General features: G+C 43.1%; 1 protein-coding gene and 1 non-coding gene across 2 annotated transcripts in view; both read left to right on the forward strand.

Moving 5' to 3' along the window:
- eif4g2b (eukaryotic translation initiation factor 4, gamma 2b) overlaps positions 1-20,989 on the forward strand; it is a 52,332-nt gene extending 31,343 nt beyond the window's left edge. Inside the window, exons 2-21 of the mRNA XM_050072148.1 lie at positions 52-160; positions 3,781-3,846; positions 4,409-4,534; positions 8,636-8,738; positions 8,893-9,024; positions 11,148-11,214; positions 11,301-11,452; positions 11,641-11,751; positions 13,015-13,197; positions 13,584-13,725; positions 15,836-15,999; positions 16,103-16,216; positions 16,560-16,688; positions 16,861-16,965; positions 17,287-17,502; positions 17,840-18,098; positions 18,237-18,441; positions 19,119-19,327; positions 20,323-20,444; positions 20,589-20,989. Coding sequence (XP_049928105.1) covers positions 52-160; positions 3,781-3,846; positions 4,409-4,534; positions 8,636-8,738; positions 8,893-9,024; positions 11,148-11,214; positions 11,301-11,452; positions 11,641-11,751; positions 13,015-13,197; positions 13,584-13,725; positions 15,836-15,999; positions 16,103-16,216; positions 16,560-16,688; positions 16,861-16,965; positions 17,287-17,502; positions 17,840-18,098; positions 18,237-18,441; positions 19,119-19,327; positions 20,323-20,444; positions 20,589-20,654 — 2,780 coding nt within the window. The 3' untranslated portion in view covers positions 20,655-20,989. The remainder of the gene's footprint in view (positions 1-51; positions 161-3,780; positions 3,847-4,408; positions 4,535-8,635; positions 8,739-8,892; positions 9,025-11,147; positions 11,215-11,300; positions 11,453-11,640; positions 11,752-13,014; positions 13,198-13,583; positions 13,726-15,835; positions 16,000-16,102; positions 16,217-16,559; positions 16,689-16,860; positions 16,966-17,286; positions 17,503-17,839; positions 18,099-18,236; positions 18,442-19,118; positions 19,328-20,322; positions 20,445-20,588) is intronic.
- LOC126408696 (small nucleolar RNA SNORD97) lies at positions 16,271-16,467 on the forward strand. Its single transcript, XR_007571931.1, has one exon. It is a non-coding gene; the product is annotated as a small nucleolar RNA SNORD97 (small nucleolar RNA).
- Positions 20,990-21,545: the final 556 nt, after the last annotated feature.

Raw genomic sequence — 21,545 nt, forward strand, 5'->3', positions numbered from 1 at the left:
TTTCCCCAACCCCCATGCAGTGACTAATTGCCTCCCTTTTCTCCTCCTCAGCACCGTTTTCCCCATCCCTTCCTATTATTCTTATTCTTTTGAGTATTCTTCATTGTCAAGCCGCCAAAGTGGAGAGTGTGATTGCAGAAGGGGGTGCTTCTCGTTTCAGGTAATAAATCAAAGCTTGAGCAGACAATAACAACAAGGATTTTCTTTTCTCTTTTTTTCCATGGTTAGCCCTCTGCTGGTGTTTTTAGGCAGGAACTTCCGGCCTTGTCGAACAAAGCAGGATGTGGGAAGGCTTAAAATGGCTGTCAGATACTTCTCTTTGTGAAACCTTTTGTAAAGGGGGGCAGGGTAGACATAATGAGCCTCAGGGAGGATTTCTGTCCTGTTGGTTGAATATTGGTGGAGGCAGCTCTCACCCTGTTCACAGTGTACAGAGTCATTGTCTCACATAATGGTTTAAGTCTTAATAAGACTGAGGCTTCAAATGCTCTGAGATACTTTATGTTGAACAAATAAATTACCGTGGGAGATTTAAGTTTGCAGTCAAGGTCCTGATCACACAGAAAGTGTTTCGCAGTTTGTAAAACACAAGGTGCACCTCACTGCCTTTTTTAAAAACTGAATGCCTCTATTAAAAAAAAAAAAAAAAAAAAAGCGCTTGCTGTGCCTTTTTATTGTTGCAAGTCAACCACCCATCTCCTCCTTACTCCTAATCTTCCTGTGTAATCAATCTACTGTTGATTTTGGCTCGCTAAAACTACACTAATTTTATTCTCAGTAATTAGTTGCTTGCTACTAATCTGGACGGGAGGGAGAAGGTAAAGACGTGCAGCTCTGGGTATCCAGCAACTCCTACCACCACTTTCTCCCCCATTTTTTACCAAATGTAAACTTGTTGTCGTGACCACCACAGAAGGCCCGCCTCTCAAATCATCCCATTGGACAATCGGGGGGAAAGCGGAGATGATGTGGAGTGCTTTTTTGCTCTGAGTTGAATTTTATTTAACTCGAGGAGGTCAGAGCGCTCCGTCAAAAAAGGCCAGGCACCTAGAGCGCAAAAACAGCAAGTAAAAAGCTTCATTATCATTAAAAACTATTACAAAAAGACGCCTCCAGCTGTTTTAACTCTTTCTGTGTGACCAGGGCCTGATTGTGCACCTTCTCAGAGGGTTCCGGAAACTTTCTCACATTATATGGCAGTCGGCAAATTTGTTGATCATTTAAAACTCCTAATTAACAGATATCTTGAATATAAATTAACACAGCTTGTATTTACCAATAATCCGTCCCAGTCACCAGCAGATTTGCTGCATGAACTTGCACTTTAACGCGCTGTCATGAAAATTTGAATATTAATAGACCATGATGTGTATGATCAAAGAGCAGCAGCAGGGCACTCAGTGTGAAGTACAGCCTGTTCTGCTTTTCCACTGCACCTGGAACTCTGCACATTGCCCTGACATTTATACTTCATATAATGTTTCTGTCATTTAAGTGATGTTAGTTTCCATCCAATTAGTTATCTAAGATCATGACAGAAAACTGATGGGGATCATAAACACTAATTACAAGTTCCACAACCTTCATTTATTCAAACCTTTATTAAGACTCTGAAACCTGAAATGAGGGTCTCCTTCAGTTTATTTCCAGTGATGCAGAACATGAACAAAGACATCTAAAACCAATCAATAAGCAAACGAAGAGCCATCATGCACGGCACTTAAAAAAGAAATGAAATGATACAAAACAACATAAAGCAGATTGAAAACGACCATAACTCATTTATGAGCATTAAATTGGAAACTCTTAAGATTGGGTTCATCAATAATACATTCTTCAAAAGAATTAAAGATTTGTTTGATCTCAAAATTTAGTGAAGTCCCATAGCTGTCAAAAAAGAAAATAAACCTTCAGCTGACACTGCCCCGCTAAAACGTGGAAGCATAAAAAATTGCAAGGTGCGTAACAGGAAACCACATTAATCCTGATCAAATTACGGGTTCATTTGATGAGAAATGATTACTCACTTAACTGACTGGTGCAGTTATGCAGACGCCATCACCTTCAGGCCCAGACACACAAACCAACATCAAACAACATCAACAAAATCAGACTGTTGTGTCGCTTCATATCGCCTGATCGCCTCAGCCAAAAAGTTGCACACTGCAAAGACTACAGCCAACTAGCATGTATGCTGCATCTTTAGCCGCCTGGAGAACGTAAGGTCAGGCGCTGGGTGATTCTCTTGTGTCTTTAGATATACCAGCTTTGAAGAGCATGGCAGCAGGTTGCGTCTGAGTTTGCTAAGAAACGTCCACACATACTGTATCACAGCACATTTACCTGAAATCCAGAGTGCTGAGCTGATCTTCTGTTTGTGTGTTGGCCTGTTGTCTGTGAGACAGATGTAAAGCTCTGACAGCTCTGCGCTAACATGATGAACGTCTTTTCTTATATTTATGTAAAGATATCTGTCGGCTGTGATTGGTTGGTCCTCGTCACATGACGTGCTGCTGCATTCCAAAAGTTGATCTCAGGTTATTTCAGGGTGCAGTCATAGCACCCTGGAAAATAGGCACCCGGGAACGTGTGCGTGCTGCAACGTCGTTGCTGCGGCGTTTGGGCACACCTGCCACACGTCTACATTGAAAACATTGAATTTGAGGGCGCAAATAAAGGCAGCATGTGTACGGCCCCTGAAGACGCTTGTTAGCCAGTTAGCACATTAATAACACAACCTTAAGTTGAAAGAACATTTATCGTGGCACAGTGAACAACAAAACAAACAATTCTGCTAAAAATCGTGCCTAATATTAGAGATGCATTATGATATCAGCACTATCTGCTTTGAAATTAACTATTAGAATTCGTCATCATGCTTTTTCTTACTTTGAACAATGAATGAATATTTCGTACAGTGAAAAGTATTGTATTTCATTCCAAAAGTTGTTTTATATTGGGGAAAAAACGTTGTGCATCCCTTTCTTATATAACATCTTTGTTTCAGCTCACCCCCTCTTGACTTTAGTCGTTTGTTTGCTTTCCTCACCTCTGTTCTTTTTCTCATGCACTGAGCTGAATTTCCAATCTGAGCGATTTCATTCGCAGACAGGCTCCACTGTCTCCGACGCCAATTCAACATGCTGAATCAGCCCCAAAAAAAGCCAGCAAGTGCAGACTAGTTCCAGTGGCACAGAAAACACCGCAAAAACTAAGCCCAATGGCCTGACGTTGACCGACGGCTGACCATTGTCTTGGTTTGTCAGGGCCCTTAAACGTGCTGCATTTGGCGTTGCTCTATGAGTGTGTGCATTGTCATTCTTGAAACTGCATCTCTGGTTCTCCAACAACTGATTGAGACAGTCACTTGAAAACACATCATGCCATGTTTATTCATAAAGCTGTTAGTCAGGCCAATTTAGATTCCACTTTCAGCTGAAGTCAATGGTTTATTGGTTTTCTGACAGTGATTAATTTAAGGATACATAGTTAGTAGTACAATCTGTAACGCGTTCAGTTGTAATAAGCAAAATACATTTTGTATCTTTATGGTTTATTGTTTTGTATTCGTCCAGATTAGTTTCCTTGTTGTGCATTTTTGGAGTTTTTTTGAAAATGTAAAGCCAAGCCCGTGAGCCAGGATTCCCAGGTTTCCTTTGTGTCTTCATAAATGAATAAGCAGAACATTTAATCTTTTCTCCTCTGAGGTAAAGACTCATTCCATCTTGTGCAGTGTTGCAGGAACCTAACTTGTTCCCCTCTGTGTTTTTGCTTCTGCAGTGCTTCTTCGGGGGGAGGAGGTGGTAGGGGTGCACCTCAGCACTATCCCAAGACTGTCGGCAACAGGTGCGTCATCAGGAATTTCCTTAGAGCACATTTAATGTTTGGGGATTTCATTATTAGCACAAAGGCACTCTTAGTTTCCTTCTCACTTGAGAAAAATGGATGAGACAACTTTGTTGTTTAAATGGCCTGAATTCCAGGAAACTTGATTTGAATAGCCAGAAGTCCTGTAACATGATGTCAGTCAACTGCAGATAGCACACACTTGTTTACCAACCAGGCAGTCTGGGGTTATTTTACAACAAAGGGTGAAAAGGGAGGAAGGTGTTTAAAGGTCTAATAATGGCAACAAAGCATTTAGACTCATGTGAAACGTCAGTGACAAAGATTTTTACATTCAACACCTGAATTTCATTTGAACTAAACAGTAAGATGTAGCAAAAAGGAGATTTTTTTTCTCATCGTGTCTCTTCTGTGTAAGTTGGACTCAAGTTAAAAGACCTGGAAGTGCAGCATTTGTAGCGTGAGCGTGCCGTCACTGCAGGCATTTGTGTGTTTTTCTCCACCGACCATGAGGTCACCAGAGTCTGTGATACTCAGTCTCTTTCTCTCTGTTCTGCCTCAGCGAGTTCCTGGGGAAAACCCCAGGGCAAAGCGTTCAGAGATGGGTTCCTTCACGAAGCACTAGACGAGATGTCAACTCCAGCAACGAAAAAGAGCGACACGATGCAATCTTCAGGAAAGTGAGGGGGTAAGGTTCAAGCCTTTGTGCATATTTGGAGAGTTAATTATCCATCCCGAGGGAGGAAAGGCAAAACATGTTTTGTAACCTCCTTGACTTTGTATCCAGATTCACACAGAAGCACTGTCCTAGAATTTTGACCACTTGTGGCTCAGCGGTTTTTAAACAGTTTCAGTTGTTCAGAATCTGATTCTTGGCAACTTTACAGAACCTCTCAGATAAACAGTTAGTTGGTGTGGCTGCCAGATTTCATTCAGGATCGCCAGAAGTGCTCCCTTGAAGACAAATGCCAGTAAATGTTTAAACAATGATCTTGAAATTTGGAACGGTGTCTTGGACAAAGGTAACAGGACTTGAAGTCAGGTTGATGTTTATAATAAAAAAAAAAATCCAATTTCAGCTTCCATTAAATGCTCTTTTTATTCAGTCTTCTACTGAAGTTATCAAAAGCCCCCTTTTATACTGCCTCTTCAAGGCTGGAATTTTACGCTGCTATGCCGCCTTGCCGTCCTGTATAAAATGTAGGATCACAGTATGGGGTACAGAGTTGTCTCACCTGTGAGCGGGGAGTAGAGGTACTAACGGTCAGTATGTTTGCATGACATTAGAGAAAATGGATTTATTGTGACAGTCCGACTAAAACAAGACTTTTAAAATCCATGTAAACATGTTAGTCTGACTGAAATAGTACTAAATCAAAGTCAGACTAACACGCCCAGATATTGTAATTGGGAGTTGAATTCCTCCTGCATGTATACAGTCAATCAGACCCAAACTGGCCGAGGCGCTCTGAGCATGCTCCACAGTTTGCGCCCCGGCCTTTGACCCAGAAGTCCAATAGCATTAAATGTGTAACAGAAGAAGAAGCCGGTAACAACATGGAGAAAGCTACATCCAGAGCCGTGACTTTTTGGACGGACGAGGAGACACAGTTCATGCTGCCGTGACTTTTTGGACGGACGAGGAGACACAGTTCATGCTGTGTCAGCTGTAAGAGTTCAATATTTTAAAATACATGCATAGGAGGAAAACACGGGATGGCGACCTGTTTAAAAAACTGGCGCAACAGCTGGACAGTGCTGGACTGTTTGGTCTGTAATGTGATAGTTCAACCGGAAAAAGCTCCAACACCAACAAGCTGAAAGGGGGCATATCTCCACCTATCATAGCGGAGTCAGACATACTGCTGGGACAAGGACAGTAGTCCAATTAAATGTCCTAGTCGAGCTGTAACTGTAGCTCGACTTAACTGTGACTGGAAACAGACTGAGTGCTGAAAAGATGTCTGTATAAACAAGACAATGGGCAGGGTGGGATCATGGGTGGCACTGGTATGACTTTTTGACGGCTTGTTGTGTGCGACCCACAGCAGGAGATATAAAATGTAGCAGTTGGCAGCTAACTCAAAGAAGCAGCCACAAATGTCCACAAACAATGGAGTGCATGAGCTCCTAACCCTCTGAGCAGAGGAGAGGATCAGCCGCCATATAACAGGGGACAGTAAATGATTGTTATTGACATGTTATGCCATTGTTATTGTTATAAAGCGCTGCCAACACGTATGTTATTTGTCATGCTGTTTTGTTTCATGTCAGGCCATTGTTTGGTTCTGTGTAAAAATACAAAGGAGGAATGAAAGAGGGACCTGGTAGCAGCTCTATAGAATGATGTCTATAAAAAGAGCTAAAGACAATCAGGAGTTTAGGAAGTTCATCAGTTGTGTCGTGCCTGATTCTCTGCTACTCCTGTTTGGTTGAAACGTTTCTTCACAAACAGAAGATGATTTTGTGGGTTGAACAGGGACAGAGTGTTGAATTGTGTAGTTGTGCAGTCACTTAGGCATGTGCTTTGCTACAGGCCTGTTCCTCTCTGTGTCAGGTGATATTTACAAGTAGAAAAGATGAAGAGATGACAGAGTTTCCCTCAGGAATGTAGGCTAGCTGGTGGCCAACACAGGAGCCAGACAGTAGACTCTGCTATCTGAGCTCAGAGACATGAGACAAACTACTGCACATGTTATGAACAGTAATTTAGCCATATTTAGCTCACAAAGCTGTTTCCCTGTTTTATTATATACTGAAATAAAAACTGTTAACCTCTGGATCTCCGTCCTCACCATTTCCTGGGCGTGATTCCTCTTGTTGCTGACATACTTTTCTTAATCCCTGATCAGAAAATGAAGGTGTCTAAAACTGACTCACACTCAGCTCTGTAAAAACAAAGCCCGTAAAGGAAGAGGAAGCCAATGTGGATAATGAGATTTAGTAAACAAAGCCTGTGGATTTGTAAATCATTATTAATTGGCTCTGCTGCACCGTGTCCCAGCAAATGAAGCGATGCAGCAGCTTTCTCCAAAAGTGTGAGTGAGTGCTGAGGCGGCGAAGGATTATAAAATGGTTGATGGATCATTTTTTGAAAGACTGACATGTAATGCTGTGTAAAACAATAATTTAATGAGTCTGAGTGAACAGCTTTTCAAGGCAGAATTTATGTTTCTGTGACAGATAGGGTTGCAGTCGTATAGTTTCAAGATATACTGTGATATGGACATTTTTGGACTCATACTTTCATTGAAAAATGGTTCCAAGTTTTAATTATAGTAATAAAATGTTTGTTCAATCAAAAATTACCCTTCTGTTTAATTCCTTTAAGGGTGATTCTGACTGATAATATTAATAATTCTGTAAAACCGTGAAATTGCAATGTTTTCTGAGACGGTTATTGTACCATGAAAATCTCATTCTGTTGCAACCTTAGTGGCAGATAAGATTTCTCTATAATCAACACCAGTGGAAATATCTAAACCCTGTATAAGCCTTTACCACAGCTTTTGAAGTCTCTTTGTGTGTCTGTCACTGATTCAAGTCACAATGCTTATCAGAATGCACATATTTGATTGGCTGAGTAGCATCACGTGAGATGATTCAACGCACGCAGCCGGTCTTTGAGTTTCCTGGGCCGCTTAACAAGAACCTTAAAGGCTAGAGATGCCATGAAACGGTCAGTATGGTTAAAGGTCCCGTAGTCTGCTCATATTCAGATTCAGAGTTGAACTTTGGGTTTCTACTAGAACGTGTTTACATGCTTTAATGTTCAAACAATGTTCAACACTGCCTGAATATGCCTGTATTCACCCTCTGTCTGAAACACTCCAATTATAGCCTGTCCCTTCAAGCCCTCCCACCCCTCCTGAAAAAGACCGGTGTAATCTGATTGTCAGGGTGTCTGATCTTCGACATCTGCGATTGGTTTGAGCGTTGGTGCTATATTAACCCTGGAAAGTATCACAATTACCTGCTTTACAAGAACAGACACACATGGAAATCAGATTTTTTACAATATAGGACCTCTAATAATTCTCTCTAATTTATTAGTCATAGGTCCAGGTCCTTTGCCAACAAGAGGAATGGCGTTCCCCCCTCACCCCCCCCTTAAATCGCCTACTGATTTCACCTTTCTAACATGTCAGCAAATCACAATGCATTTCCTTGGTCATGTGTCTTGAAAACAGTGATATCTTCTAAAACGCTCTGATGTCGCAGGCTCTGATTGGCTGTCCGGCTAGTGACCGACCAGTCAACTTGCCCTGTATAAAGTTTTACTGTCTCTACTCTGTTGTGTAGTCAGGCCCTGGGTGGTTGTATGAAATGTACTTTGCCTGCAGCTTTACACAGGATCTCCAGACAGAAATAGTTTGAAGTCAACAGTCTGTTTTACAGGTAGAATTGTTCTGCTCCAGACCTCAGTGAAGGCAGCCTGGTATTAGTGGGTCAGTCTCTGCTAAATAAGTGTCATCAACAGTGTTAATTTTATGTGAGTGCTGTAACTTCGTTTATATCTTTAAATTCATTGAGTGTCGACCTCGATAAAGGAGGAGATCAGAAGCTTAGAGGGAGGGCAACTAGGCAAGTGTTTTAAATCAGGATGGAATTTGTTTCTGCTGAGGTGGTTCTATTGAACTCAGGCACATTTACACATGCAGCTAAACATATGGGAAAACCTTCTTGATAACACTATGTCTTGCCAGCATCTTGATCTTTCATAATCGTACTGACTTTCTTATCTGGCTGCCTCTCCCTCCTCTTCCCCTTCTTGTTTTTATTTTTCCAGCATACTCAACAAACTCACGCCTGAGAAGTTTGACAAGCTATGCCTTGAGCTCCTGAACGTGGGCGTAGATTCAAAACTCGTCCTTAAAGGAATCATCTTGCTGGTGAGAGTACATTTTTATTCTTTGGTCCTGTGCTAAATGGAAATGTGTTCATCCATTCTTGGCAGGCTGCTCGCAGTGACTCATACACGTTTTAATGACCCGAGTGGTCCCTCTCTGGTTTCTCCCTCTGCTCTCCTCCCTCGCTGTGGTTTAGATTGTAGACAAAGCCCTAGAAGAGCCGAAGTATAGCTCGCTCTATGCTCAGCTATGTCTGCGCTTGGCAGAGGACGCACCAAACTTTGATGGCCCTTCATCTGAGATCCAAACATCCCAAAAGCAGAGCACAGTAAGTGAGCCTCTTCATGGTTTGCTGTGTAGTTCAGTAGATATTCAAGCCTTGAGTACATTTGTTTTCCTCCTTGAGACCGCTACTGCCATTTTATGTTATAAATAAAGTTAAAATAAAGAAAGCCATCAGTACCACTCTTCCACTTTAAAGCTGATGGTTTATCTTAATGATTATATTGTTGTTGTTACGAAAACCTCACTGCAATTCGGTTTTAAACTGGGATTTTAACTTTAAACAAACCTTTTAATTTTATTTGACAGATAAGAAGCAGTACATTTAAAGACAAAGCCTCCACAAAATAACATTTTAAGTCTTGTGTGAGATTTATCCTGGCTTCATACGAGTAGAGGAAAACTCTGCTAGCCCTTAGGCAAATTTATACAGTATTAAATGTCATAGGCTTGTGCTAATTATGTTAGCATGTTGTACCAGTGAGGAAGACATGTCTAGTGTAAAACAGTTAATGTGTTGATTAACAATGTGAGTTGCAATTGACCTATGGCTAAGCCACACCCCCCTCCACTCACTCAGACAAACTATCAACATTCAGTGACCGGCGCTATGGCAGGTGTCACAGTACACGGCATTTCACAGGAGGCAACTGATGATTTTTGGGGACATAACGATCAGATGTCATTGAGAAGTAACCAAAAGGGCCTAAACTACGCATTGGAGGGATATATTCATCATTTTATTGTTGAGAAGGTCGATGAAAAGCTTAAATTACAAGCCAAAATTTACAGGTCACAGTGTACGCTTGTGAACCGCATCTGGTTGCCGTCACCATCAAAGACAACAAGTTAAAGTGCCACTGAAGTTAAGGTTTTTGGCTCAGAATATGAGAAAAGGATAACGGCCTTTTTACCATCTTTACCAAGAGTGTCTCTCCGTTAGTTTGGTGCTACAGTATTTACACTGAATCATTCAGCATAACGTTTGCCAACCTTTGTTATCTCTGCCATTACAGATAAGTTAATGAAGCTAAGCTCCAGAAGTTAACGTTAGCTTAACTAGAGCCCTTTGGACAACAGCTAACAATGATGTACGATCACCAAAGTACAAAACTAGAACAAAATAGGCTAATGAACTCCCAGCAAACAAGGTGACATGATGAACAACGCAGCTAGGAGCTAACGTTAGGCTAACTTTAGCTAACGTTAGCTAGAGATGTTAAAGATAACTTTATATTTCTTTCCAGCAAAGTGACAATATGTTGCCTCAAACACAATGTTGACTTACCTTAGAACAGATGTAGACATCATTGTTAATCTTATTCACGTTGAGTTGATGTTGTGGTCTAACGTTACCACACAACTTTATCCAAAGGAGACACTTTTCTCGGTTGAGATGTGGTTTAAAGTGTAAAAAATACACCTGGTCGCCCAGCCTCTCAGGATACCTTGTGTCAGAGTTGCATGTACCCCATGCACACCGTTTGACCATTTTTAAACTTCAAATCTCCGAAAAAGCTCATAAAACTGAACAAAACTGACTTTCTGTAATGCATTTCAATGGACGCCCAGGCAGAGAATGTCCCAGTGTATGGGAATGGCCATACACACTGTGATTGGCTCATCGCGTTTGAGGGCGGGACTTAGCCATAGGTCAATTGAGCCGAATTTTATGACATTACCTTCATAAAATGTTGCTGTTGTTCCAGACTTCATATGAGTAGATGAAAACTCCTCTAGCTGCTAGGCTAATTTATACAATGTAAAGTGCCATAGGCTTGTGCTAATAATGTTAGCAAAAGACAAGTGCTTAAGCTGTAAATCTTGTGAGTTATTATGAAGCGATTTTGCATACTTGAAAAAAAAATGCCGCTATTTAGCCATGTTTAATGTGTGTTTTAAGTGTGTTTTGAATCAGTCAGACTCAACAGCACTTTACAGAAATCCCATCACTGACTAGGTGTAACTGCAGAGCGACAGACACACCACCGCTCAAATATAAATGCTCACAACAGCGTAGGCTCTGCGTAGAGGTGAAGACCAACTATAAATCCGCCCTAACACAAAAGTCTTTCTGTAGCTGATCTCTTGTAACCTGTGCTTCTGTGCACATGCTTTGCCTTAATATTTCTTGTGAGTTCCATCTAACCAGTGGATAATATTTTTTAGACCTTCAGAAGACTGCTGATTTCCAAACTTCAAGATGAATTTGAGAACCGCACCAGAAATGTTGAAAGTAAGTTTGTGCTTTTGTGTCATTTGTAGGAGGTGTGATATCTTTTAGCCTCTCCACTACTAACTCCTGCTCCTCCTCTCTCTCAGTCTATGACAAACATGACAACCCTCTTACTTCTGAGGAGGAGGAGCAGCGTGCCATTGCCAAGATCAAGATGCTTGGCAACATTAAATTCATCGGGGAACTTGGCAAACTCGACCTCATCCACGAATCTATCCTTCATAAGTGCATCAAAACAGTACGTGCACCTTGTCTTGTTGTTGTGTTTGATATTTGTTTTCTTTGAATATTTTTGAAGGCGCTTTTTTTCTGTTTTGTGAGACTGAACATCAAGTGTTGGAATCAAATACTGCATACTTCCATGAAAGCAGAGCAGAGTATCTCGTATGACCCCCTGCCTCCCTCTCTCCTTAATCTTCTCTGAAGCTTCTGGAAAAGAAGAAGAGAGTCCAGCTCAAGGATATGGGGGAGGATCTGGAGTGCCTCTGTCAGATAATGAGAACAGTGGGGCCGAGACTCGACCATGAGAAAGCAAAGGTAACAGCTCCATCCTTTTAATGGCACCACAACCATCTGTAGGCTGTATGTGGCTGTGTGTGTGTGTGTGTGTGTGTGTGTGTGTGTGTGTGTGTGNTGTCAAAGTATGACCTGTTCATGTGTCAGCCAGTTATTTATGCTTTTACGTAGTGCACATCTGTAAACTGTGTTTTCATTGTTATCGCCATATGAACATGTGCAATTAACACATCCCAAAAAGACTGCCAGAAATATGATGAATTTTTAAAAGCAATTATTTACACCTGCCAAGCGCCAAATGTGATATTCTGTTCAGTGAGTAAATCTCAGAAGGCTGTCCACCACACTGCTGGGTAACAGATAGGATTCAGGGTTTTTTAGCTTGGCGCCACCTAGCGTCAGCGGTGTTGCTCGCACTGTCGCAACGACCAAATTGATATCATTGGTAACCCTGTCTGAGGGCTGCCGTAGAATGGCGACGAGGATGTCAGCCGACCAACACTCGCTACCCGGCCCCTGGTTGCGGCGATTTGCGATGCTGGCCAGCTAGGAGTGAACTAGCAGCCAGTACAGTACAGTCCTGTCTGGTCTAGCTAACATTTAGCCGTGTTACTTACTGATCCATTAGAAAGAAAGCTAGCTGGACATGGGTTTGAAGCCTCTTTGGTCACGGAGCTCCCTCCATCTCTTGAACGCCTGACTGAGGTTTACTCTTGTTTTTCCTCTTCTTTTATCACTCTCCTTTTTGCTCTTCTTTGCCTCCTCACACCAAAGTTATATCACAATATGCATGTTGACTTATTTATTTAATTTCTTAATTCAGTGGATGGAGGCTATCCAATGTTTGGGGTCAATGTTCCCAGCAAAGCAAAAAATGAACTGTACCACTACCATGCATACTGTGATATTTGTTCATTTATCTAAAGTCATGTCGCCACCGCAGTGTCGAACAGTGTTACCGCACACAGCAGATTTTTCTCTTGTCGTGCAGAAGTAAAAGCTTTATTAAAAGCTTAATTTCCATGGTCAGGATGGTAAACCCAAAGCAGACATTTTACATAATGCATTTGGCCGGCTAGTTTTTAGACTCTGCCTGTGTCTTTTCTTGGTGCCTTTGTGCCCCTGCCCGGTCGACGTGTCACCTCAGGTCACCATCTGGCTGGACGCAGACTCACCTAAAGCCCCAGTTGGCTAACAGCCACTGCTAACGTAACTCCTGCTGTCATGCTGTATGTTCAATCTCTGCCTGTCCTCACTCCCCTCCTCTCTCCATACTCTCTCCAGTCTTTAATGGATCAGTATTTTGGCCGTATGCGATCCTTAATGAACAACAAGGAGTTGCCCGCAAGGATCCGCTTCCTGCTGCAAGACACAGTGGAACTGCGAGAAAACAACTGGGTCCCCCGCAAGGCTTTCATCGACAACGGACCAAAGACGATTAACCAGATCCGTCAGGATGCAGTGAAAGTGAGTCCGGGGGAAATAATGGTGCTCATTGTTTAGATCGCCCACATTCATGGATGATTAATAGTTAATGTCCAACATCAGGAGCCGGGGTCGAGGCGTGCATGTGTTCCAGGGCTCCATAAATACATGTGTAACATTATAACCTGTCACCTCACAAAGACGCAGTTTCTTTACACCAGCAGACAACTTATTGTGAACAGAGTGAGTCAGCAGTAAGTTGTCCAACAATAAAGAATGCACAGGATGTAATTAAGTTGCGGGTGTGATAATAATTATGTGGTTTAGTGTGAAGTGTGGGACTCTCTGAGGTAATATTAGAAATCCAAGTTACGTTCAGGGTCGAACTTGTAATCATGACACCAGCTCTGTTGTGTGTGTTCCTGCAGGATTTGGGTGTTTTCATCCCAGCACCCATGTCTCAGGGGATGAGGATGGACTTCTTCTTGGAAAGCCCCTTCATGCCCAACAGAATGAAGCTGGACAGGGAGACTCTCGGGGGATTGGCTGATATGTTTGGGCAGATGCCAGGTACAGGCTTTTTTCCTTCAGCGTCTAGACATGCGTGGCCACATCTCATGTTTTCATTTCATTTTCACATCGTCAGTGTTAAAAGTGGACACACTTGTTATTCTTACAGGCATGTTAAAGCAGTGTAAAATGTTTGATTTACCTTAAAGATAAAACTGTTTTTATGATCACCTCAGGGTGGTAATTTCATACAGACTGGAATTGCATTGCTAGGCAACAGTTTAGGTCCATGTTTACTTCCTGTCAGCTGGAAATACAAAAGGATCCATTTAGACTGTTTATGTTGTTTGAAATGTTCTATAGACCGAATGACAGGGTTTGCTTACAATAACCTCACGGTAGAAAAACCTCACGTCACGTTAAGGCTGTGCAATTAATCATCTGGTGATCGCGATTACAATTTTGAGGTCAAGCGATTTCAATATTAGTGAAATCGAGGGTAAACGATTTTTGGTCACGGACGCCTTGAGATGTAATTTTGTCTTCTACGAAAGCCGTGCATGTGCAATACCGTTCCCTCCTCTCCTCTATTCGATACAGAGAGCAGAGGAGAATTTTAAACGTGCGACCATGTAGCGACAGAAATTACATGCCGTCGCGTGAACAATATCAAAGTCATCACGTGCAGCGCATAATCGTGATTTCAATTTTGACCAAAATAATCGTGATTATGATTTTCCATAATCGAGCAGTCCCACGTCACATACATAAAAGGAAACAGTGCTGAGCAAACATTGCATTGTTTGTTTGTTTGTTTGTTTGTTTGTTTTTGGGCTGCCTAAAAAAAATCAATATCAGTTTAAGTGTTCACTACATTTAGAATATTTACTCCACTTCACCGTAACATCAGACAACTTTTTTCTGCCATTATTTTAAAGCTACCAGACTCTATCGACAATAACATTTTACTCCAAAAACAGTGGAGTCGCTGGTCTACAGCTGCCTGCATCAGTTTGTGTGTGAGGTACAGCAGCATAAAAGCGTAAACTAAAACTGATACAATTTAATTAGGTGGCACAATTGGGTATTATTGCAGTTTCCGTCCACAGCATTTCATTACTTAGCTCCCAGGTCAGTAGATTTGGATTATCAAAGATGCAAGTAAAGCAGCAAGGTGCACAAAGTAAACACAGCAGAAGTAAAATCTGAGATTTACATCTAAACACGTTCTACATGTTAGAAAACACTTGTTAGAGAACACTTGTTAGAGACTGGAAATTATGTCGTACATACAACAAAGGAACACTTTGCACATCTATTTCCAAACAGGTGCATAGAGGAGGGACGAGCAACATGCAGAAAAACTCCTACACACTGTCTAACGTGCAGAATAATGATTTTCATATTGCGATGTTTCAGTAAGTAGACCTTCATCAGACAAATTACATAGGTCTAGTTACTGAAAGGTCTCAGCATTAAAATCATGCTAAAAGCCTGCTGGATGATTCAGTGGAGCAACTCTTAGCACTGGCCCCGCCCCTTCGCTACATAGGAGTTTTGTACTTGTTGGAAAAAACAAATAAAAATGAGGTTGATATTTGGGCAGGTCAGCATTCTCTGGTTTCAAATTTGATTCTGGCTCTGGTGGCTCAAACACTCACGGCTGTGCAGTCCAATAAAGCTGCTACATGGAGCATCCATTGTAGTTCTACAATAAAAGAGTCTGCAGCTTTCCTGTGATCGGGTGTGGCTCGAGCACATTCAGCGGACACACCCCCAGAATCTCGGAGCAGAGAATGCTGCCTACTGTTTTTTCATTATTGTTTAATGTGATTTTATAGACCTCAGGACTTTTGTAATCATTCAAATTTGGCTGGTTGCTGAATAACATTTTTTTGTGGTGTGATAAACTTATTGCACAATTTTATTTTTGCTTTACTCAGACATTACCTACATATCTTTACAGTTACTGCTGAAATCACACAAAAAATGAATAAGATAACAGATTTCACACATCTCCATAATTCAGATCAGGTGTCTCCTGGAAGTGATTGCTGCTGTCAGCGTGACATCACAGTGATTCAGTTTGTATTACGCCATGTTTCTCCTGCTGGGACCTCCTCCTCTGTGCAGAATCTCTACTGACACCATCTCTGTGTTGTTTACTCAGGCAGTGGTATTGGAACTGGCCCGGGGGTTATTCAGGATAGGTACTCGCCCACTATGGGACGCCATCGCACCAACCCGCTCTTCAACGGCCACAGTGGCCACATCGCCCCTCCACCACAGTCACAGTTCGACATGGGGCCAAAGTCTTTTGTTAAGTCCAACCAGGTAACAGATTATTATTATTTTAATAAACAGTGATCGATGTTCTTCTACAGATCCTGAGGTCAGAGGTTAAGATGATCCACTCTGCTCATGTGACTTTAAACAGGTTCAGAACCAGCATTTCCTCAACCAGAACCAGAACCACTTGGCCCAGCAGCAGGTCCAGTCCAAGGACATGCCTCCACGATTCAGCAAGAAAGGACAGCTCAATGCAGATGAGGTAACACGAGCGAGCTGCAGCTGGGTCTCGGGATAAAAACAAAAACAAGTCTTCGTGCCCAGTGATTATAAAAAGACGCGTTATTCTGAGGAACACACCAGGCTACCAGTCTGTCCTCCACCTTGTGCTCTGTCTTTGATCTCCATCTCTCTTATCCTTCCTCCTCCTCCTCCTCCTCCTCCTCCTCCTCCTCCTCCTCTGTTCTAACTGGTAGCTGGTCCGCTGACTGCGATTATGAGATATGAGGGCATGGGATTATCTAATATGCAGATTTTGAATATTTTAAACAACATGACTAATTCTAATGTACGCTCTGTGTTTGTTACGCTTCCTGGTCCCACAGATCAGCCTCAGGCCTGCTCAGTCATTCCTCCTCAACAAGAACCAGGTACCCAAGCTCCAGCCCCAGATCCCCACCATGATGCCTCCTAGTGCCCAACCCCCACGCACTCAAACCCCCCCTCTGGGACAGGTAACAGACCCTTCTCACAGTTTAACTAAACGCAAGGTTAAAAACACAAAGATAGAGAAAACAATAATTATATGACAGCGAGTGTGTGAAAGGAAAAAAAGGCGCCCGGCCAAACCCAGTGATCACGCTGGATCTATATCTGTGTTTTAATCACATGACCTTTTTGCTTCAGCCTCCACAGCTTGGCCTGAAGACCAACCCTCCGCCCATCCAAGAGAAACCTCAGAAGACAAACAAGAAACCTCCTCCTGCCAGGGAGGAACTGCTGAAAATGACGGTAAGCAAAACAACAAATCTTTCTGCTGCAGTACTTAAATAATGGAAATACTGTGCTACAGATTTGATTGGGCACAGTTAAACAGCAAGGAGTGCAGTAGAGAGGAGCAATCAGGAATACATCCATTAAATTATTGCCACAACCTACATTTCTGTACTGGAAAAGAACTGAAAAGAGTTTCACTAAAGAACCAAACCAGAAACATAACCTCCATATCTGAGTCTTCTCAGCAGTTGAGAGCACAGATCAGTTTTTTATTTTTCAAGTTTGGTGATCAGACCGGCCACAGCTCATCTCTGTGCTCTTGAATCTCCACTTCAGGAGGCGATCGTGACTGAGTACTTGAACAGTAAGAACCTGACCGAGGCTGTGAGCGGCGTGCGAGACATGAAGGCTCCCAAGCACTTCCTGCCGGAGATGCTGAGTAAGATCATCGTGTGTTCCCTGGACCGTCCTGATGAGGACAAGGAGCACGCCAGCACTCTGATCCACACGCTCCGCACGGAGGGCCTCATCACTGGAGAGAACTTCATGCAGGTACAAACGCATCCCTCTGATATCACACTCAAACCACACTGATGAAATATGTTTTAAATGTAACTGTGAAAATGTGTAAAGTACAAAGGCATAATTGAGTCACAGAAGCAGTTACTGGTCTCTATTTGTAATTATTAATATCCAGCACAACATTTCAAGGATTTGTTTAAAGTGTGAGGAAACAAAAATCATCTCTCCGCCTGGTTTTAACATTTTGAATGACACTGATTGGCCCGTAGGCACAGCTGTAATTAACCATGACATACTTGTCACTGATGAGCCCAGAGGGCGACGACATCATTATTCATGCGTTGACATTTCCCTCCCTCTCGTGCAGGCTTTCCTCAACGTCCTGGACCAGTGCCCTAAGATCGAGCTGGACGTTCCCCTGGTGAAGTCCTACCTGGCCCAGTTTGCGGCTCGGGCCATCATCGCAGAGCTGGTGAGCGTGGCGGAGCTGGCTCACCCCCTGGAGAACGGCACGCACTTCCCTCTCTTCCTGCTCTGCCTGCAACAGACGGCCAAGCTGAAGGACCGAGAGTGGCTCACCGACCTCTTCCAGCAGAGCAAGGTCAACATGCAGAAGATGCTCCCAGGTACAGTGCAGCTCATTGAAGTTAGCTACAGTATAAACATACCAGTGGGTTAGATCTTCTCCCACTCCTCTGCTCTGATTCATCCCACTGAGGGAGCAGCTGTGACCCTCTGAGTAACTGACTCGCTCCTCTCAGCAGAAATTGATCAGAACAAGGACCGCATGCTGGAGATCCTGGAGGGGAAGGGCCTGAGCTTCCTGTTCCCGCTGCTGAAGCTGGAGAAGGAGCTGCTGAAGCAGATAAAGGCAGACCCCTCTCCTCAGTCCATCTACAAGTGGATTAAAGACAACATCTCACCCAAGCTTCATACTGATAAAGGCTTTGTCAACATCCTCATGACCAGGTAAAATCTTCAGCAGGTATTTCATAAGTTTATTTTTGTCGGCCCCCAGCAGTAAACAGGAGGGCTGGGGCGTCAGCTTACCGTCCCTCTACTGTTGCCGTTGGGTAAAACTGAAACTAAGAAGCCACTGCTGGTTCTGGAGTGAATGTCTGCCTGATGTTAACAGTTTTAGTTAATATTTGACAGAGGGACCACTGATGAAAACTAACTACTCAGATACTGTGTTTGTTTAAATGATTAAGGTACATTGTTCTTTCTTAAATCAGCAAATTACAACTTAAGACTTACTTGCTGTTGACAGCAGTGTTTCAGACTAGACCTGAGTGTAGAACAAAAGATTGGAGCGCGTGCAGTCAGTGTGTTCGCTCTGCATACAGTCCATGCTGTCACCAAAAAATGGGCTGCACACAGACGTCCACCCAGGGTCCATGTGGACCCTCGTGATGATGGATTGATGATGACATTTACATCACATGGACCTTCGCTGACACGAAGTGGGAAACAAGAAAATTAGGTAGTTGTGTTTTTTGTACAAAGACGGGAGGAGGCTGAAGTCATGGTGGATATTTTATCAGTGCAAAGGTGTATAAATTCAAACAAAGTAAAGACCATTGTATTAGAAATGTTCCACATTCAGCCCTTCATGTAATCAACGTTGCCTTCTGATCCTCTCTCAGTTTCCTCCAGTACATCTCCCAGGAGCTGTGCATGGCGGAGGGCGACGAGCAGCTGGCGGCCCCCTCCAAAGAGCAGCTGGAGCAGGAGAAGCAGCTGCTGCTGGCCTTCAAGCCCGTCATGCAGAAGTTCCTGCACGACCATACTGAGCTGCAGGTCAGCGCCCTCTACGCCTTGCAGGTGCACTGCAATGCCAACACGTTCCCGAAAGGTATGGGACCCCGTAAAGTCTTGGACCGAGAGTCGTGTACAGTGTACATGTCAGCCAATAAGTCACCATAAACTGCACTACAGAATGTTAGAGTATGGTCAGGCTAGTTTAGAAACGGTGTCTCAGTTCCCCCTGTGTCTGGGCCATGACGTGTTTTTCACTCTCACATCATATGCTATAGGTGAGCTCTCCTTTTAATCACACAGCTGTCTCCACCAGCTCTGTGCAGGCTCATGTCTCTGCTGCAGCTCCCAAGTGTAAACTCTACCTGAAGCTTTATTTACACTTCAGGTTTATTTCTTTTGACTGGTTTGTAATCCCTCACACTCTCAGCTGGGAAACAAAATGCAGGAACTTGAGTGTATGTTACAGTTCACCCATGAACAAACACTTCCTCAGTAACCACAGACATTTACTGCCTCAGCTGCACAAAAAGTCCGGCTGCTTCTTTGCTGCTTTCAAATTTCCAGGCATGATGAAACCAGTGTAGACGGACGCTTCAGTGTCACGTGAACGCTGTCATGACATTTGCCATCTAGACTCAGGGTCCCATAGTTTATCCACCAGAGAGAGCTGACAGCGGCAAAATGTCCCGCTTCACAATTCATTTGGTAATAATTCGGCGCCAGTGATAGCCGTGGCCGATGGCATTATGTTTGCAGGTTGTCTGTACGTGTGTCCACAAATACGCACGTCCCATGCTTGTGAGAGCCAAATCTTAAGATTGTCTCGAGGGAATTTCTTCAAATTTGGCACAAATGTACACTTGGACTCAACATTGAACTGATTAGATTTTGGTGGTCAAAGGTCAAGGTCTAACACCAGCACTGGCTAAAAGATGATCTTAATGCTCGTACAGTTTTTCTTTGAAAGGTATGTTTGTTACTAAAGCAACAACTCATGGTTCAGGTGTTTTAAGTTTCTAGTGGAACAAAATCACTTGTTTTTTAGTGGAAACACTGACTAAAGGTTTTTAAAAACTTCTCTCCACTAAGGCATGCTGCTGCGCTACTTCGTCAACTTCTACGACATGGAGATCATTGAAGAAGAAGCCTTCCTCGCATGGAAAGAAGACATTACCCAAGAATTCCCTGGAAAAGGAAAAGCTTTATTCCAGGTACAGTGATGTCGTCACAGGGGGTGTCTGTCATGAAAACAAACTGCCTTTTGATTCCTGTGAGTGGATGTCCTTCGTTATTCACAATCCTCGTGTTACATCTTGGAGTTAAAACGAATTTCTGCTTTGTTTTCCCTCCGTCAGGTCAACCAGTGGCTCACCTGGCTGGAGACAGCGGAGGAGGAGGAGTCAGAGGACGAAGCAGACTGAGAAACCAAGAAGAAGCATCACGGTGTAGAAGATCGACCTTCTCTCATTAGTACACTCGCCTTTCCTTTATTTAACTCCATTCTTGATTTAACCACTACCACGTGGCACTTAGCTGCTTCTGCCTCGCCAATATAAACCGAAAGCTTGTAGAGCCTCGCGTGTCACCACCCGCTCCGTGACGACGGGCCAGGGAGCATCATTTGACCTGTTGCCTGATGGATGTTTGATTTTCGGATCTGTGTCCTGATCAGCTTACATGAATTCTGCAGTCTGCAGTGGCTCAACCATGTCTCGTCGCTCAGACTCTGTTCAGTTAGTAACTTTTTTTTTTTTTTCACTTTATTGCATGTTTTTCATTTCCACTCGATTTTTACTGATTTGAATTTTCCCCAGTAGGAAGCCGCTTTATTTAAGAATGCGTAGAACTTCCCTCTAAATAAGTCAAACTAGTGGTTTATGGTCACTGGTTAACAGACCATTAACAGAAGGTGTTGTCAGTGAGCTGCTTCAAGATCTTCTGGAAGGGCCCAGCCTGGATTGTGTCTCCATCACACTCATGTGATCCTTAACAAACAGCAGAGGGGATCTAAGATCAGCAGACAGGCTGCAGTGATATTTGTGACGTTCAGCCTTTGTTTCAGGAAGTGTGATGAACAAGGAGAGGAAGTGGGAGTGAAGCATAAACTGGCAAAACATTTAAAATGAATTAAGGTGTGTTTAGTCGACCTACGCTTACTAAAAACTGTTCTCCGCTTTTTTCTTTTTTTCTTTTGAATAAAAGTGCTCTTCGTAGTCGCTGATGATGAGCATCTTCCTTTTTTTGAGATTGTTTCTCTCCCGTCAGGAGTCCCCCCCCCCCCCCCCCCCCCCCCCCTGTGTCATCTGTCCCTC

This window comes from Epinephelus moara, chromosome 20 (assembly GCF_006386435.1).
Source record: "Epinephelus moara isolate mb chromosome 20, YSFRI_EMoa_1.0, whole genome shotgun sequence".
Classification (NCBI taxonomy): domain Eukaryota; kingdom Metazoa; phylum Chordata; class Actinopteri; order Perciformes; family Serranidae; genus Epinephelus; species Epinephelus moara.